Here is an 18712-nt window from a genome sequence, read left to right as displayed (position 1 = left end):
TCCTCGCTGTTCTTCAGAGGATGTTCATAATGTGATTTTTTTATTTTTACTGCCATCAGCTGGAGCTCAAATGAGCTACAGTGGCTGTAGATAATACGGGGGAAAATAGGCCCAGTAACGCTGCGTATTTTGGATGTTCCTATAATTTAAGCCTGACTGGCTCATTAGCATAAATACCTGAAGTGGGTCTGTCAAATAATACATTAATAAATAATAAGTATCTAAAATTTATGTTGTGGGAGACCTTCAGACCTTCAATTATTTCATTTGGTAAAGTTTGCTCTAAATAATTGAAAGTAGCTTTTAATCTACAAATGAGTATTGGTGCTCAAATTTGTTGTTGGCTTTTTTGTTCTCTAAACATGTTATTGATAACAAAACACACTTTCATAGTTGAGAAACAATTTCAGGTTTATTTCTAAGAGGAGAAACTGTATTCATTTAATACACATATTATTTCAATGTTCCAGTCATATCTGTATTATAATATCTGTTCATAAGTAAGAGCAGAGATCTCAAATGCTATATAAAAATAGGCCTAAAGCATCTACATCTATTCAATCACAGTTTTGTGTGGGGCATTTGTCTGTAAAATGTAGGCCTGGTTTCACAGACAGAGCTGAGACTAAGCCAGGATTAGGCCATAGTTCAATTAGGATATTTAAGCAATTTTTATAAACGTGCTTAGAAAAAAAAACATTACTGGTGTACATCTTGAGACAAAACAAAGCTACTGATATATTTTAAGATCAGTCAGAGCAAGTTTCTTTCAGTTAAAACAGCTCAGATTTACATTTTAGTCAAGGACTAGGCTTAAGCCTTGTCTGTGAAACTGGGGGTTAATGTCTAGATTTGCCAGTGTCAGATTTTTGATTTTGTCCTCATTGCAGCTGATTTTCTGTTGTAAGTTTCCTGTTTGTGGTGTCTTTTTAGAGCAGCCAGTTGTTCTTGCTCTTCTATGAAATAACTTTTTAAGAGAATTCAAAGTGGTAAATAACTCCAGTTAAAACCTTCTAAAATAAAACATTACGTAAACACTGTGTGAGGTTTAACTGCACATAGCAGAATCAAATATTGAGAGGGCTGATTTTGCAAACAGCCATATAAGCAGGAGAGATCTAGTATGACGGATGATATTCACAATGGGACCAAGCAAAACCACTCACTTGAAGTACATTTCCTCCTCGGCTGCCTGTTTCTTGCCGAACACACCTTCTGCCTTCCTCACCAACATCTCCTTTCCCAGCACCTTTACCCAGTTCTCCTAGCTTTATCAGGTAGAGAGGCACATTTTATATTCATTTTATATTATCCTTTCTAAAATTTTGTGGACATTCACACAAAGACCAGTCATTAGTCAGGCGGTCACAGAGCATTTGACCACTGATTTACAAAGGTAATCTATTCAACTAAAATGCTTATTTGCTCTCATGCTTATTTGAATTATCACTTGGTAGGTTAACCATGTATTCCTATGTCTTTGGAAAGCTTTCGTCTTTCAAACACATTAAAATGCACAAACTTTTTTGTCATCTGATTCTTTTTTACCTAATATATATTTACTTGAAGTTACCCCTGAGATTTTAAAATACATATTTTAATTAATATCACATTGATTCTCTGACATTGGTTATGATCACATGACATGCAGGTAAACAAATATTTCCTTTTTTAGTACGTTTTTTTTTAATGTAACATTTTACTCATGAAACGCCTTCAGTTCCTTCACAAACACTACTTTCTGAAACCTTGGCATAATATGTTTAATGCACTTCATGCTGTTAATAACAAATGGAATATATTTTCTCAGTCTTTGTATTTTTGTTAATATGGTTTATCCTATTTAAATCAATGTGATAAAATGAGTTAGGTCAAAAGTAATCTAAAAGTAATCAAAGAGTAGTCTGAGTATACGTGACCCTGGACCACAAAACCAGTTATAGGGGTCAACTTTTTGAGTTTTACACATCAAAATATTGAGAAAATCATCTTTAAACTTGTCCAAATGAAGTTCTTAGCAATGCATATTACTAATCAAAAATTAAGTTTTAATATATTTACGGTATGAAACATAGAAAATATCTTCATGGAACATGATCTTTACTTATAATTATATAAGATAATTTTGACCCATACAATGTATTACTGGCTATTAGTACAAATATACCCGTGCTACTTAGGACTGGTTTTGTGGTTCAGGGTCACATTTTACCTCAAATGTGTAATGCAATGGATTACATTACCAGCTACAATTTTAAGCATGTAATTCGAAATCAGTAATGGATTACAATGTCTACCCAGCTCTGTATATACATACAAATATGCACAGTACAAACATGCATTATCACAAAATTTTATTTTGGATGTGATTAACTGATTTGACAGCCCTACTATATGTAGTATTTGCTGTACTGCTCCTGGGAGTTTGCAGTTAAAAGTTCAGAGAACAGAGAATTATCCTGAATGTAAACATAGGGGTCATAACACAAGGGCATCCTGAAAGCACTCCAGTTGTGTTACTGCATAAAATCGGTTGATACTTTCAATTAACATTGTATGTTAAAACAATGTTTAATAAACCATTTTATAAATATCTACCTGGACCAGATCTGAGTGACTAAAAGAGTCACTAAGTTACAACTTAGAAACCTCACTATTCTCCCTTCAGGTGCTTAAGCATATCCTCCAGTCTCATGTTGACTCCAAACAGGAATGTACCAATATTACAGCAAAATAGATTAAGGCTATGTAAACTCACTCACCATTACTCTACAGTGGTTTATAGAATCAGTTTATTCTATCGTTTAATAGAAATTCTTCATTCACTCAAAGAAACACCTCACTCATGACAACGGTTTCCATAAACATTTTTATTGCCTGTGGGGACAGCTCAAACAAGGACACCATGATGTTTAAGAACTTAAGTATATTTCAGATTGATCTCATTTTTCTTTGCGTAGCACAGCTTGAATTCACCCTCTTCTCCTCAGAGTGGCAGTGATGGCCTGGTACTTCCAGCCAACTTCATAGGCCAAACATCCAAGCAGGGCAGACTACAACAAACAAGAGATCAGGAAGGAGGTTACTATTAGGCACAACATGGTTATTAAAAACCTGAATTACAGTGCAAAAGTCACATTCTGGACTTCATAGTCAGGTTAAAAGGAATAGTTCATATCTTATGCTTTTTGTCTCAGCTGGAAGTGCATGATGTGGACTCATGGTCGTTAAACTCATTAATACTGTGGAAAAACATCACTGACAAAAAGCAACTTCATACATTGAAGACAATTCCACAAGAAGACTCACTCTGCGTGTGGACTTCAGACGCACAATCTTGAGAGCAGCTGGGACGACCATACGCTTTCTCTGTGAAACACAAACAGATGAGAAACAAGAAAAAGGAAAATTTCTAAATTCAAGAGTAGAAATGTCTCGGTTTTGGATACTGTTCTCATTTGAAAGTCGAATAAGGCATGTAATGTGTCATCATAGACAGTTTATCTGTGAAATGAGAAGCAAAGTCTTAATCTACCTTGTCGTAAGGAGGAGGGGTTCCATCGAACACCTTCAGCCTATCCAGAGCAGCCTGACCCCTCTTGGTTTTGTGTGGAAGCATACCTATTCAAGAAAGTCAACATTTAATCATCTATCCACATCCACTGAAATGGTGAAACTGATCTCAGAGACATTCAAACTCAGTAGTCAGATCCGTAATTTGGTATCATCAAACTGGACTCAGATTCGGGATAATGGTGTTCATCACTGTTTGAAGTGCAGCCACTGCAATGTGTCTGTGATAGACAGGAGAAAATAAATAAATATAAATCTCACCTCTCACTGTCCTCCAGAAGATCTGCTGGGGGCTCTAAAGTGATATGGTCCACAGGAAGGGCTGGTGTTCATCCTCTTGCGGAGAAAAGCCAAGTACTTCACTGCACCAACACAAAACATCCAATTCAGCACATTTCCAACAGTTTCACATTGATGGTCAGTGTTCTGAATACACAACATACTTATAGGTGGTCAACAAACTTACGTTTGTTGCTGTAGAAGTTTCCAGAGATGTTGATACCCTCACACCTCACCACCACAATTTTGCGGCCAGTGAATAAAACATCACCAAAAAAAGACCCCTCTTGGTTTTATATGGATGCATACCTGTTCAAAAAAAAAACAAATTCAATCACCAACCCATCCAATGAAAGTGTGAATCTTATCACAGACAACATTCAAACTCAGTAGTCAGATCCGTAATTTGGTATCATCAAACTGGACTCAGATTCGGGATAATGGTGTTCATCATTGTTTGAAGTGCAGCCACTGCAATGTGTCTGTAATAGACAGGAGAAAAAAAAACAATAATAAAAAAAAAAAAAAAATCTCACCTCTTACTATCCTCCAGAAGATTCTGCTGGGGGCTCTGAAGTGATGAAGAACTCTAATAACTTGTTCATTTTGTAGAAATTTCCAGCAAGACAGCATGTCTGATTAGACACGCATTTCTCTCCCAAAAATAGTACTCATACCGTGTATAACGGAATAACATTATAACTCAAATAGCATCAGACAACGCTGCCTACACAATAGCCCTCAGACAAAACATTCCCTCCCCAATAATAACGAGATATTTTAATATAAATCGTGCCGCTCGAACGCAACTGCTTTGCCATGATGTAGGAAAAGAAAGACACGCGGGACCGCCCGACTTAAAAAGACAGGGGGATGGGCGGGGCTTTACGCCTCAGCGGAAATGACGTGACATACTCGCTGTCATTCAGAGGGCGTTTGTAATCACATCATTTATTTCTACTGCCATCAACTGGAGCTCAAATGAGCTACAAGGGCTCTAGGAACTACGAGGAAGAAATGAGGCCCAATAATATTGCTTATTTTAGATGTTCCTATAATTAAACTCACCTGATTAAGCCTGACTTGCTCATTACCGTAAATACCTGATATGGGTTTGGTTTATCAGATAATATTAATATATCTAAAATTTGTTTCAGGAGACCTTCAGGAATAGAGTTGAAAAATATTTCATTTGGTAGAGTTTGCTCTAAATAATTGAAAGTAGCTTATCATTTACAAATTAATTGTTGGCTTCACACATACTGATACCAAGACACGTTTATATTTGAGACAATTTTATGTTTATTGTCAAGAGGAGAAATGACACTGATTAGATACACATATTATGTCAGTGTTTCATAAGTCAGAGGAGAAATCACAAATGCTTAATAAAAATAAACCATATATTTATTTATAACCATATAATATTCTGTGTGGGGCATTTGTTTATCAAATGTAATGTCTAAATTCTCAGTCATCGTGTTTAAGTTTTTTGATTTTGCCCTCATGGCGACTGATTTCCTGTTGTAATCTTTCTATTTCCTTTTTATGGTGGTCGATCTCATCCTGATGGTGTCTTCTCAGAGCTGCCAATTGTTCTTTCTCTTTTCTCCTGTGGTGATAGAGTAGAAAAAAGACATGAAATAACTTTTTAACTTTTGGTAATTAACTAAATAAAACTTTCTGAAGTAAAACAGTGCATACAACACTATCCGAGCTTTATAAATGTACATGGCAGAGAATCAAATATTAAGAGGGCTGATTTTGCTAACAGCCATATAAGCAGTAAAGATCTAGTATAGACCATTTCACTAGATGTAAACAACACTGGTCCAGGTGCACTTCCTGTTTTTTTGTTTTTTATTTTTTATTTTATTTAACATATACAAATACACCTTAAAGGTGCTAATGTAACATTTTCATCCAGTCAAATGTTATATTGGTTGTGTTTTTTTTGTGATGTTTGTGTAAAGTTAAAAAAAAAAAGAAACAGGAAGTGTATCGGGACCACTATGTTTACATCTGACGAAATGGTCTATATGAGGGATGAATATGATGGATTCAGATCAGGATCAAACAAAACAACTCACTTGAAGTACATCTCCTCCTCAGCCGCCTGCCTCTTGCCAAACGCACCTCCTGCCTCCCTCACTGTACCTCCACCACCGCCTCCTTTTCCAGCACCTTTACCCAGTTCTCCTAGCTTTATCAGGAAAAGAGACACAGGCACAGATTACACAAGACAGAATAGTTTATTACTCTACTTGGAATTAGTAACTGCTCCATGGATTGACAAGCACAAATTAATATATATATATATATATATATTAGTATTTGCTGTACTGCTCCAACTTGCAGTTGAAAGTTCAAAGAATGGAGAATTCTCCAGAATGTAAACAAAGGGGTCATAACACAAGGGCATCCTGAAAGAGCTTCAGTTATTGCGTAAAAACGGTTGATACTTTTAATCAATGCTTTACGTTAAAAAAACATTAAACGTAACGTTATTCAATAAACACAGGTGACGAAATGCATAGCAACAGATTTACAATGCGTGCTGAATTGGTTAAAAAATGTATTTTTTTTTTCCCTTAGTAGGCTAAAGACCAAAATATTTAGACATATCTACCTGGTCGGACGACATCCTGATCTGTGTGGCCAAAAGAGTCCTTATATTACGGTTTATAAATCTCGCCATTCTTCCTTCAGGCGCTCAAGCATGCAGTGACATGACAGGAGTTTGCGCGCCTGCCTCGTATAGACTCAAAACAGGAACGTACCATTATTATAGCAAAATAGGTTAACGCTGTGTAAACTCACTACTCATAAACTGTTATTCTAAGATAATTTATACAACTCGTTTATTATATTATTTTTAATATTGTACTAAACAAGCCGAGAGCTTACAGGATATTTTTAAAGGCACTCGTAATGGTACAGTCGATAACCGCGACCCTATTGCTGTATGCGCACTTACGTGCACCGACAGACCAAAACAAGAATATCACATTCGTCTATGTATCTATGTTACTTCTGTGAACTATAATAAGAAGTGAATTAAATTGCAATTAAAGTGATTCGGAGTAAATAAAAATATACATGTACGTAAATGTATTATACACCCAAACATTACATTTTGTACATAATATTTTATTCTTGGTAACCTACAATAAACCGTGTCTCTCTTAAAATATTTTTTATTAATAATATATAAAAAAAAAAAAAAAACATTAAGAGAAGCCTTGTAAAATATTAGTTTTGGGGTTTCATAATTTTTATTGCAGCTGCATGTCTATACAGATTAATGTTGAAAATACTACAAGCAAATTTTGTACCCCTCAAAGATATAAATAGAGCATTTATAGACCTTGCATATTTAATAAAAACATAAAATGCAAACTTACATCAAAGCTGTTGTGATCTGTTTTATTCATAATGATGCAAAAATTCATCTTTCCAGTCCAAACATTTTAGATGTCACAAAACATATTCCTTGTGGAATAACTTTGAACATACAGCCATATAACTCTCTTTGTAATAGTTTAGGGCTTATTTTTAACAGATGGGCACTGATTGAGTCATTAATTCAGTCACAGTAAAAGCCTTCAGAGTTCAACATATTGACAAGATTACATGTCAAATTTACCATTTTTAATATGAAAACTCACAAGAATCCTCCTAAATGCAATTTCCACCAGAACTCTGATAGTATTAAGGGTTTAAATTCTCTGAGAAAATGGGGATGGAAATGTTTCTACACATATTCCCATAGCAACATCTTGCACACTCAGGCAGAGAGAGAAAAATAATGAAATAATAAAACAATGCTTCTAACCACATATTTTTAAGTCAATCTGGCCCTTGTATGTTGCTCATATTTCACAAAAATGTATATTTACACAAATGTTCAAACCCCTTTAATTGGTAAAACAAAGAACAAAATTATCTCAAAAGGTTGAAAGAACTAAAATTGGAAAAGATATTTTAATTGGCCTAACTGAGCCACACAAATTCAGAATAGCAGTCTCATTAGGTAGTACATAACATCTGTCATCTGATCCATTTCAATCCTCATTTCTGTTTCAACAGGCAGACATTATTTAAAGCACACCAGCTGGCACTCAGTATTAAATACAAGAATCTCTTGGTTTCATACGTTGCTGAGGGCCCCCCTCTGAGATGTTACCTCCTTTCTCTCACGGTTCAAATGGATGACACTAAATTAAAGTTGAAATGCATGGATCTAAAGAACCGGAGGGGGGAATTCACAGTTAAAATGCATGAACAAATTAAAACAATCAAAACCACATCAAGAGCAATTGCAAAAAGGCATACTGAAAGCACAGACTCAAATCATTAACATCTCAAGTTGTCTGAAGCCATGTGAAAACAATTTAGACTTTTTACCAGGGCGATAATCAAATGGCAAAACTCAAACACATAAGAAGAGGAATGGAAATAAAAGAAAGGGAAGGAGAGAGAAATAGGCATCAATATCAGAGGGCCAATAGAGGCCGGCGGAGACCCTTTCTCGGGGGAGCGAGCGGTGAACGTGGCGCCCCCTTGCAAAGCCGTCAGTCTTGCTTGGGTCCAGTGAGGGCTCTGAGCCGCTCTAGCAGGGGAGGATGGGAGTAATGCCACATAGAGAAGAGCCAATCTGCTACAGGGAAGCCTAGGTTGTCCTTATTGAGCTTGATGAGAGCAGAGTACAGCTCAGACGATCGGCCCATGCCGCGCGCGAATGCGTCCGCCTGAAACTCAAACCTTCGGCTCAACACCGTCAAACAGAACGACAGCAACTGAAGTGAGGAAAAAGAAGGTGAAGATGGATCAGATACATTGACTTCAAATTCAGAAATCATTGTCTCCTGACAATAAAAACTGAGCAGGCCAAAAACATGTTTTACAGACAAGTTAGAGCTACATTTAACATTTTGGTGGTTCTTGAATTAGTTTACTTCCAGAATAAAAATGTACTCACCACCATTTCATCCAAGATGTTTATGTCTTTCTTTCTTCAGTCGCAAAGAAATTAAGGTTTTTGAGGAAAACATTCCAGGATTTTTCTCCATATAATGGACGTCTATGGTTCCCAACAGTTTGAACTTCCAAATTGCAGTTTCAATGCAGCTTCAAAGGGCTCTAGCAAAGGAATAAGGGTCTTATGTACTATATACTTTTTAGCTACAAATGCTCGTCTTGCGCAACTTGATGCATTACGTAATCATGTTGGAAAGGTCACACATGGTTAGCTTTTCATCTGTGTACTTAAGTTCTCATTTTCTCCTCCAACTTCAAAATTGTCCGACATCTTACCTTTTTTCTATAAAGGCTGTTTGACCTGTTGGTTGTACGTCCGCCTACGTTACACGTGACCTTTCCAACATGATTACATAATGGTGAAGCTGGGCTGGTGCAAGATGAGCATTTGTGGTTAAAAGTATAAACATTTTTATTTTTTTAAGAAAATCGGCAATCGTTTTACTAGATAAGACCCCTATCTTTGGCTGTGATCATGTAGAGCTCTTTGAAGCTGCATTACAACTGCAGTTTGGAAGTTCAAATCATTGGGAATCATAAAAGTCTACTATATGGAGAAAAATCATGGACTGTTTTCTTCAAAATACGTGATTTCTTTGCGACTGAAGAAAGGACATGAACATCTTGGGTGACATGGGAATGAGTAAATTATCAGGAAATTTTTATTCTGGAAGTAAACCAATCCTTTAAATGCTAATGTCCACGAGTCAGTCTAGTACGGCTATATGAAACCTTGTATACATGCACTTTTGCAAGTAGACTGTAATGTGCTGCATGTATTTCTAAGCAAAAATGTTCACACACAAGTTTAAATGTGTATAGTTAGTAAACAAATCCTCATGTATTTTTCAGAGAGAAAGAGGGAAAGAGAGAAAAGCAAGTGTTACCTCATTGTAAGGTGAGAAGATAAACTGAAAGATGATCATCAGCCCGATAAGAGTTGGTTGGGTGTCATGAAAACCAAACGCCATGAAGAGCTCTTTTCGACCAATCAGGATAGCAAAAAGGAAGAAGCACAGGAAGGAGTTCATCTGTAAATAAACAGGGAGACATTAACATCCTCAAATTCTGGTACTTTGTTCATGTGCTTTTAAAATGACATGGGATTGACTCTAAAACAAAAATGTTGTTTTCATCAGCTATGGTTCAACTAAATCAGATTCTACCTTTACAACTGGAGAAAGCGACATTGCTGTGATCAGCAGAGACAAAAACAACTGATATAGCAGCTGTTAAATACCACAAGACAAAATGCATTTTCTTTGTTAAAACGGCTTAATTTGGCAGTTGTCAGCTGACCGCTGCCAAAAAATCAATGTAATTTTAGGAATCTATAACACTGGAATTTAAGATGTAAAGCACGGCTACACAGACAGCAACTTGCCTGGCTGATGACAATGTTCTTGACTGTATGGCCTAGTTTCCAATGACCCAGTTCATGTCCAAGAACTGCCAAAACCTCAGGGTTACTGCAGCCCTGTTTCTTGTTCTGAATACAGACAAAAATGTAAAAAACAGGAGAAAACAAACAAACAAACAAACAGCATTTCATCTAATTTGCTAGTGACCTGGCTCTGACCCTCTGACCTTTGGTTTGGGCTTGCTCTCATTGCCTGCTGCTTCATTCTCCTCTCCCGTTCCTGGCTCTTTCTCTCCAGCTTTATTTAAAGGGGAGTAATCTTCCAAAAGTGTGTCGAACAGCACGATGCGCTTGTTTTTGAAGAAACCATAGAAGTAGGCATTACTGTGGGAAGATCTCTTTGAACCTAGAAAAGAGAGCACAGATATATTAGGAGAATGGAGATTATATATACTACAGTTAAAGGTCAAAAGTTTACATCCCCTTTTCAGAAAAATTAAATATGTTAATTGTTTTACCAAAATAAGAGGGATCATACAAAATGCATGTTACTGTTTATTGTAGTGGACAGCACATTCCAGGGCCCAGTTTATGGCGGGGCCCAGTTTATGGCAGGGCCCCTCTCTGAGCACAATAGTGGACAAAGGTTTACTACATTTTGATTGGATCTTGGTGGACTAACATAAGCAAACCATCCAACGCCATCAGATAAAGATGCCAGGACATCAGCCAGACACCTCTTAAAGGTGGCAAGACGACGACCTTTGGTACAAAGCATGCATGACAGTTCAATCTTTTTCCATCATGTTTGGACTTAATGTGTTTATTACATTGCCAAACATATTCTGGTTGTGGTTTGAAAAGTGAGAAATGCACTAGTTAAATTTTAGAGACACTTTTCTGAATTTTTATTGGACTACGCCAATAAATTCCACAGGAGGAAAGAAAGGTGGGTGACCACGTGTCCCCCCACTCTGATGGAACCTGCAGTGTCCTCCTCATCGGAAAGGGATACAGGTACCCTTCCAAAAGACACTCCTTGTTCTGAGTTTGAGCCCTGCAAGGGTGAGACAATAGCAGAAACACCTACGTTCTGAGTCACTGGCCTGTAAAAATAAGACAACAGCAGATCAGCCAATACTGAACCTGAGTTGTATAAGGGAAGAGGCAAAAACAACTGGGACCAGCAAGGATGAGACAACAAGAGATACCAAGTCCGAGTCTCCAGCTTTTGAGGCAGCAACCGATACGACCAAGTTCTGAGCCTCCAGTCTCTGAGAAAAGACATATTCCACATTCAGAGTCTTCGTCCACCGAGACAACAACGGATGCAGCATGTCCCTTAGTTTCCATTCTAGAGAGACAAAGCAGACTGACCAAGTTCTAAGTCTCCAGCCCAGAGAGGCAAAAGACGACACACAGACATTTGGAACGAGGTTAGGCTCAGATGAGCAAACCTTCACTTTAGGCTCTTCTGCTTGCATGTTCTAAGCAAAGGACCTTCTACACCTAATCCAGGGCCACATCTGCGTGTTCCAGATCTTAGGACCCTTTGGTGCTCCAGGAGATCAGCATCCTACAGAGTTTCATGTTCAAGGCTGTTGAAACTGATTCCTACTCTTTTCCTCACTGTACTGCTACCAGTATAACCAGTGGATGAAGTCACCGCCACCAGACTGCTCACTCAACCACAGAGAACGTAAATATCACTTCCAAACCTCTTCCAGAGACCTTGGCATTGTTGCATATTATCAGTATATGATTTTCTAATTTACATTAGATATTATATAGCTGATGAGCAGTTGATAACAAATAATTGCTACAAAATGAAAACCATGCATTAAGAGAACATTTTCATTATTTTGCTTAAATATCATATTTTTCATTTAGCACTGCCCTTCAGAGGCTACAGAAGATAGTTACATATTTCCCAGAAGACAAAATAAGTTATATGTACCCTGATCTTCAAATTCAAGTTTTCACCCCCCGGCTCTTATAACGCATCGTTTTTCCTTCTGGAGCATCAGTGAGCATTTGAACCTTCTGTAATAGTTGCATATGAGTCCCTCAGTTGTCCTCAGTGTGAAAAGATGGATCTCAAAATCATACATTCACTGTTGAAAAGGGTTCAAATACACCAAAACACTGGGAAACCAAAGAATTTGTGGGTCCTGAGGGATTTTTCTGAAACGTTTCAGTTTTTTTTCTGTTCAGGAGAAGGGACTCATGAACAACTATCACTAAACAAAAAAAAAAAAACACAGCTGTGGATCATTCAGGTAACAACAACGTATTAAGAATCAACTTTTGAACCGGGACATTTTTATAAATTCAACTATTATTTTCTCGTGGACTATATGCAAACATCTTCTATGTGAAATATCTTTTTCAGGTCAATACTAAATAAACAATAACATGCATTTTGCATGATCCCATCTTTTTTGGTAAAATAATTAACATTTTAATGATTCTGAAAGGGGGATGTAAACTTTTGACCTCAACTGTATATATGCAGTAATAAAAATGAAAATAGGATTATGGTTTGCTGTACCTTCTACTACATAGATCTTGGTTAGAGGGAAGGAGATGGACTTTGCCATGCTCTCAATCTCACTCTTCAGCTCTCCATCTGGCAGCGGAGTGAATTTATCAAACAGAGGTGCGATGTAGTCTGCGTAGATGGTTACCAGAATCTGTAGAGCAAAACAGGAGTGACAGTTCAACTCACTTTTTCCGTTTCTCACAGACAATACAGCAAAAGCTAGGAAAACTAACCAGTGAGACGATGAGCGTGAAGAGCCAGGCATAGATGAAGAAGTAATCACCACCGATCTTGATGATGTAGAGGAGCAATGATGTCACTGGCAATAAAATACACTGAGTCACAGCAAACTTCTTGAGAGCGTCTTTCAGGAAGAAACCCAGTGTCTATAAAGAACAGACACATTTCAGTACATTTCACGTTTGCCTTGTCACAGAAAAATAGATATGAGCTAGATATATAATACTTTATCTACCTGCTGATTGAATCCATGCTTCTCCTCAATAACAAAAGTGTTGTAGAGGCTCCAGGGAAGGCCAGTGAAAGCACTGAAGAGAGTCGCCAACATCAGGAACACCAAAGACTGGGAGATCTGAAGGAAAGAAGACCATTAAATAATGCAGTGGCTTTTGAATATTTTCAGAATAGTATACTAGTATAAAAGCATTGTATACTCATATTTTAAGAATAGTATACACTATCTTAATTAATTAATTATTTGATTGGACTGCCAAAAGCAAGACATTTTCTCATAAAATACACTTAGAAATTAAAACAACCACTTCAGTTTTCATGGTGTTAACAGGATACCACTTACAAGCTACATGAGGACAATACCTACTACTTCACAGTGTATACTGCACAATATTCAGCATGTTGTATAATGGTGTTTCATTCCGAACAAAAATTACATAACTATTGCCTAGATTTTTTGCAGTCTGGAGAAGTCAATGCTAATTGCCAAAAATCAGAAGACACATAAACCTGCGTATATAGTCATTTACAATTGAAGTTCTATACATTATTATATATATATATATATATATATATATATATATATATATATATATATATATATATATATATATATATATATACATATATATACATATATATATATATATGTATATATATGTATATATATGTATATGAAGAGTTCAGATGCAAAAGCCTCTAAATCCATCTGACGATTTTCTTTACAATTTGCATTTCTTTCTGGCTACTTTGTATAGGTTTCTATGTAAGTACTTGTACTTCTGATTGGGCTGAGGCTGGAATTTAGCAAGTCTGAAGTAAAAGTATTTGATGGACGTAAACTATGTGTCAGGAGCATTCACTTAGTGTCATTACCTCATTTTTGACCAAGATGGCTTTTAACTGGTTTTGCATCTGAACTCTTATATATATATATATATATATATATACACACACATATATATAAGCAAAGGGATTAACTGTTAGAATTAGGATATTAATTAGGAAAAATGTTGCTGGCCTACCTCATACTCTGGACCAAAACCAAAACGAGCTGTGAGAATCCCTGACACTTTCCAGAGGAATGGGATTCCTCCCAGGAGCAAAATTAGCTACAAAACGGAAATAAATTAAACATTTTAACACAGTTAAACACAACAAATTAACAGATGCAAGTGGTGGACAAAAAAACAAGAAAGAATCTTGAATGAAGTTCATTAAAAAGGAAAAACAAAAGATTTGCAGTCAAGGACAAATTAGAACGAAACCATAAGTTGTATGTTTTTTGTTCCCAAAGGACTTGTTAGAAACCTGCAACTGAAACCTACAGATGTGAAGTTATCTGAACATAAACTGCATAATATGAAAAAGCCTCCGCATTATACTTGCTAAAAAACTATCAAATAAAAAAAATATATATATATAAGCTAAAAACAAATCACCTCACCATTTACAATGCAGTTTTAATGTAACATTTTGAAATTGACATGAAGCTCACCGTCCCCTCTGCCTCAGAGTAGAGTCCAGACCAGAAGCCAAAGTTGCTCTTGTCCAACTGATAGAGACGAGACTTTTCAAAAGTCTCTGAATCCATTATCTTTCCCAGTTCGGTGGGCACATGCATTGTAGTTCTGTAGATCTTCCTCTGTGAAAAGTAAAACGTCTCTTGCATTATACAGGGTCTGGAGTAGCTCAACATTTTCGTACATTACAATGCATCTGCACAAAGCTCTAAGATGAGGTGAATTTTTTAAGATGAATTTGGATTTACCAAAATGTACAAATTTGAATAGAAAATCATAAATGCATAGTCTGCCTTTAAAAGCTATCCCCAAATACAACTATGATAAACAATAAGCATATGCTCACCTGTCTATGTGCGAGGTAGGCCTCCCAAATATACACCGTCCATGAGAAAACCAGGACAGCGTAAAAGATTTTGTCTTCAACTGGTAATGCAAGAATTTCCTGCAGCATTATTACGGCTTTGTAGGTATTTGTTGGCACCGTTAATTAGCTCCGGGATATCCAGTAATTCAGCTGTCTGATGGTCATTCAAGACAACAGATAATCTTCGTGCCTATTCCGACCCAATACGAGACTTGAATCTTAGGAGAATCAGTATGTTTTAAGTCCATATATTGAAAAACTACATACAGAGAAGTGCAAATAATGATAACTCATGCTCTAACACTTCCTTTCCCATTCATGGGAAATAGGGTGTAACAAGAATCTGTGTTCGACCGGACACAACAGCAAAACGAAACGGGTTCCTGAACAATTTTTAATTCTAATTGTACGGTAAGTTAGTTTCAGACACTTAAAATCGACCATTTATGAGGTAACATGTACAGTGATAAACTGGATTTATGTATACAAACAACTGCAGGTTAATCAAGTATTATGTTTAGATAAACAATTCAACTACTAAAGTAAAATTAGTGAGGGAAAAAAAAATAAAGTTACCATAAAAATTATATTAGTCAGACACTTGCGAAATGTAAACGTGTGTGTTTCTTTAACTTTATGCACCTGGGTTTATTATACAGCTTTTCAATTTTTAATGCGTTAAAATGAGAGATCACAGCTGAAGAGAACAAAAGGTAAATATCACCAGTGAATGGAGTATTTTATCTTTATGCAACTGTATGAGTACAACCGTACATTAAAAAGAGAAATTGTGAAAGAGAGGTGAAAGTCAGGTGAGAGATATAGTATAATTCATCTAAGAAAGCTAAATAAAAATATTTCCCAACTATTTTTTCCAGTTTTTGCAGTGCGCTGTAGTGCAAACGTCAAAAAAGTCCCCCCGGTTTACACTAGTCAAAAGTTTTTTAATGTTTTTTTTTTTTAAATGTTGTTTAGTCTCTTCAGCTCACCAAACCTACATTTATTTGATCCAAAGTACAGCAAAAACAAAAAGATTTTGAAATATTTGTATTATTTAAAATAACTGTTTTTCTAATTAAATACATTTTAAAATGTAATTTATTCCTGTGATTTCAATGCTGAATTTTTACATCATTCCTCCAGTCAGATGATCCTTCAGAAATCTAATATTCTGATTTGCTGCTCAAAACCACTTATTATTATTATCTTGAAAACAGCTAGAATTGTTTCAGGTTTCTTTGATGAATAGAAAGCTCAGAAGAATCATAGGAATAAATTACATAAAATATATTCAAATATAAAACAGTTATTTTAAATAGTAAAAATATTTCAAAATATTGCTTTTGCTGTATTTGGATTGAATAAATGCAGGCTTGGTGAGCAGAAGAGACTTTAAAAACCTTAAGTCTCTCGACTGGTAGTGTAATTTGCTCCCACATACTCGTTAAACGTTACTGATGCTGCTTTGTTAGTCACAAACTGAAAAAACAATGAAGAACAGCAAGTCTGTGGCTGTGATTACTATCCAGGGAGTGACCCTGGTCTGTCTCCATAGAAACTACAAAACAATCTGGATCAAGTCGTGCAATGGACGAGGATCAGGCTTCTGAGGAGGTAATTAACAAAAAATTATAGTAACTACTATGTAGTGCAGCTGTGATTCCTAATTGTAAATGTATGTAGTAGAAACATTCTATTTTGTTCAAACATACTGCAAAAGCACTACCTTAATTATTTTCATTCACAGACTACATTTGTTGTGGACGAGATTACCACAGTTATCAAAGAAGTAAGAATCTACTATATCACATCAGTGTGTAATCAATCTTTGACTATCAATTCAATTACTTTGATTTGATGAGTAAATACTTTAAAATGTAAATGATCGATATTATTCTTTGCAATAACCACTAGTATTATGGGCTCTTTTGACAACAGACTGTTGAAAGCACCATTGGAAACAGCTCTTACCAACACAGTAAAGTCAACCAGTGGACATCAAGCATTGTAGAATCAAGTCTAAACCAGCTAACTAAATTAGGAAAACCTTTCAAGTACATCGGTATGATAACAAGCTATTTAAAAGAAAAAAAGAAAATCCTTATTTAAAAGTTATGGTACTTGTAATTTCTCCTCAAATTCACTGTTCTTTCTGTTTTTTCACCCAGTGACATGCATCATACTACAAAAAAATGGGGCAGGTTTGCACACTGCCAGCTCGTGTTTCTGGGACAACAGTACAGATGGTAAGACATATTGTAAGACTGGGCAAGTATTTCAGATTTGCTTTTCTTACTTTGAAGCAAAACAGTCCAAATCCAAGCATAATCGAGATTAAGGAAACTGCTTTTAATGACATAGACTTTGTCTTTTTCACAGGCAGCTGCACGGTACGATGGGAAAATAAAACCATATACTGCATAGTTAGTGTTTTTGGGCTGGCCATTTGAGGATGAATATCATGTAGACCATGTAGGTCTCCTGTTCAAAGGTTAAGCCTCAAAAACAAGCAATGCTGTCCCTGTTTAATGTTTAACTTGAATAAATTTCTTTGCAATTCTAATTCTGCGTGTGTTTTCTTAGTACGGGCCATTTTACAGAAACTGCTGTCCCCAACTGCTGTCTCACAATCAAAAAACACATAAAAAGCATTGAAGTATTCAAACCTTAGAGGTTTACTAAGATCCTTCTATTATCTATTGAAACCCACAATAATATTTAAAATATTAGTAAGCTTAATATATTTAACATCATCATTTATTGGGTACTTTCAATTGGAAGGTAGCTGTCCCGAACCCTAATTCCTAAATTTTAACTTTTGAAAATGAAACAATTTTTGTATTTTTCCATTGTTGTTTTTAAAAGTATCTGAGTATCTTAAAAAATATATATTATATTTGACTTGTATATAAGGAATTAATAATTATAAAATTATTAAGGATTTTAACTACACCACTAAATTTATGATCAGGAGATATTCCTGTGTCCCTCTTTGTTATAGCTACAAGGTGTGAGTAGATGGATCGCATCATTTTGAGGTAAATGTGTTGAGGTAAAAGTCTGAAAAATCTGTGTGTAAATTTAAGGAATGTCACTACCGAACGCCTTTTTTCTGCAACTAAGCACACTTTTTTGGGAGTTATTCCATAACATTTAGTTTTTGTTTAACTGTTCAGAACTGTGCTAGCATCTTTGAGCTACATTGAAAAGTATCTAAAATTGTCACTACCGAAACATTTGGTGGAGTTTCGGTAGAGACATCTTTGTTTTTTTGGCGTGTTATCTCATAAAATTGTCACTACCGAAACATTTGGTGGAGTTTCGGTAGAGACATCTTTGTTTTTTTGTTTTTTTGGCGTGTTATCTCATAAAATTGTCACTACCGAAACAGCCACGATTGAATCATTGTTTCAGTAGTGACAAAAAGAAACACACACTGCTCATATTTGGGAAAACAAAATTTTTTTTTTAGTCCAGTTATGGAAAATAATTTTTTTTTTTTGTATTTTAGTATGTTTTAGTTTGCAAGTTAAAATTCTGTAATGTGATGTGGT

At 35.9% G+C, this 18712-nt stretch overlaps 4 protein-coding genes, 3 non-coding genes and 1 pseudogene across 7 annotated transcripts in view; 1 reads left to right on the top strand and 7 right to left on the bottom strand.

Moving 5' to 3' along the window:
• LOC127179738 (60S ribosomal protein L13a) overlaps positions 1 to 4 on the bottom strand; it is a 2365-nt gene extending 2361 nt beyond the window's left edge. Inside the window, exon 1 of the mRNA XM_051133440.1 lies at positions 1 to 4. This exon is cut by the window's left edge and continues 111 nt beyond it. The gene's annotated coding sequence lies outside the window, so the exon portion shown is untranslated.
• Positions 5 to 2850: 2846 nt separating this feature from the next.
• On the bottom strand, positions 2851 to 4731 carry LOC127179740 (60S ribosomal protein L13a-like; annotated as a pseudogene).
• Positions 3188 to 3266, bottom strand: LOC127180273 (small nucleolar RNA Z195/SNORD33/SNORD32 family). Its single transcript, XR_007829610.1, has one exon. It is a non-coding gene; the product is annotated as a small nucleolar RNA Z195/SNORD33/SNORD32 family (small nucleolar RNA).
• On the bottom strand, positions 3696 to 3771 carry LOC127180277 (small nucleolar RNA SNORD50). Its single transcript, XR_007829614.1, has one exon. It is a non-coding gene; the product is annotated as a small nucleolar RNA SNORD50 (small nucleolar RNA).
• Positions 4236 to 4311, bottom strand: LOC127180275 (small nucleolar RNA SNORD50). Its single transcript, XR_007829612.1, has one exon. It is a non-coding gene; the product is annotated as a small nucleolar RNA SNORD50 (small nucleolar RNA).
• Positions 4732 to 5130: 399 nt separating the features above from the next.
• On the bottom strand, positions 5131 to 6646 carry atp5if1b (ATP synthase inhibitory factor subunit 1b). Its single transcript, XM_051133441.1, has 3 exons — positions 6482 to 6646; positions 5943 to 6055; positions 5131 to 5464 (listed from the first exon to the last, which is right to left on the bottom strand). Exons 1-3 carry the CDS (start codon positions 6548 to 6550, stop codon positions 5323 to 5325), a joined length of 324 nt encoding a protein of 107 aa, XP_050989398.1. The 5' UTR covers positions 6551 to 6646; the 3' UTR covers positions 5131 to 5322.
• Positions 6647 to 7104: 458 nt separating this feature from the next.
• On the bottom strand, positions 7105 to 15515 carry zmpste24 (zinc metallopeptidase, STE24 homolog). The gene is made up of 10 exons (XM_051134106.1): positions 15138 to 15515; positions 14767 to 14913; positions 14294 to 14380; positions 13270 to 13386; positions 13028 to 13180; positions 12804 to 12945; positions 10480 to 10658; positions 10277 to 10381; positions 9780 to 9923; positions 7105 to 8651 (listed from the first exon to the last, which is right to left on the bottom strand). Exons 1-10 carry the CDS (start codon positions 15243 to 15245, stop codon positions 8427 to 8429), a joined length of 1407 nt encoding a protein of 468 aa, XP_050990063.1. The 5' UTR covers positions 15246 to 15515; the 3' UTR covers positions 7105 to 8426.
• A 1087-nt stretch (positions 15516 to 16602) lies between these two features.
• LOC127180140 (dynein light chain Tctex-type 1) lies at positions 16603 to 17671 on the top strand. Its single transcript, XM_051134107.1, has 5 exons — positions 16603 to 16772; positions 16906 to 16947; positions 17097 to 17220; positions 17327 to 17404; positions 17538 to 17671. The coding sequence occupies exons 1-5, from the start codon at positions 16746 to 16748 to the stop codon at positions 17606 to 17608; spliced, it is 342 nt and encodes a 113-aa protein (XP_050990064.1). The 5' UTR covers positions 16603 to 16745; the 3' UTR covers positions 17609 to 17671.
• The last annotated feature ends 1041 nt before the right edge of the window (positions 17672 to 18712 follow it).

This window comes from Labeo rohita, chromosome 17, assembly GCF_022985175.1.
Source record: "Labeo rohita strain BAU-BD-2019 chromosome 17, IGBB_LRoh.1.0, whole genome shotgun sequence".
NCBI classification, from domain to species: domain Eukaryota; kingdom Metazoa; phylum Chordata; class Actinopteri; order Cypriniformes; family Cyprinidae; genus Labeo; species Labeo rohita.
The sequence above is the reverse complement of the archived record's forward strand: the minus strand, read 5'-3'. Positions and strand labels throughout refer to the sequence as shown.

Coding starts and splice junctions, on each gene's coding strand:
- zmpste24 (XM_051134106.1), bottom strand. CDS start 15,245: ATGCTGCAGGAAATTCTTGCATTACCAGTTGAAGACAAAATCTTTTAC. Junction 13,181..13,269: donor AGCATGGATTCAATCAGCAG/GTAGATAAAGTA, acceptor TGTTCTTTATAG/ACACTGGGTTTCTTCCTGAA. Junction 8,652..9,779: donor TCTTCTCACCTTACAATGAG/GTAACACTTGCT, acceptor TCCTCACTTCAG/TTGCTGTCGTTCTGTTTGAC.
- LOC127180140 (XM_051134107.1), top strand. CDS start 16,746: ATGGACGAGGATCAGGCTTCTGAGGAG. Junction 16,948..17,096: donor TTACCACAGTTATCAAAGAA/GTAAGAATCTAC, acceptor TTTTGACAACAG/ACTGTTGAAAGCACCATTGG. Junction 17,221..17,326: donor AAAACCTTTCAAGTACATCG/GTATGATAACAA, acceptor TTTTTCACCCAG/TGACATGCATCATACTACAA.
- atp5if1b (XM_051133441.1), bottom strand. CDS start 6,550: ATGGCGAGATTTATAAACCGTAATATAAGGACTCTTTTGGCCACACAG. Junction 6,056..6,481: donor TCAGGATGTCGTCCGACCAG/GTAGATATGTCT, acceptor TTCCTGATAAAG/CTAGGAGAACTGGGTAAAGG. Junction 5,465..5,942: donor GAGGAGGAGATGTACTTCAA/GTGAGTTGTTTT, acceptor CTATCACCACAG/GAGAAAAGAGAAAGAACAAT.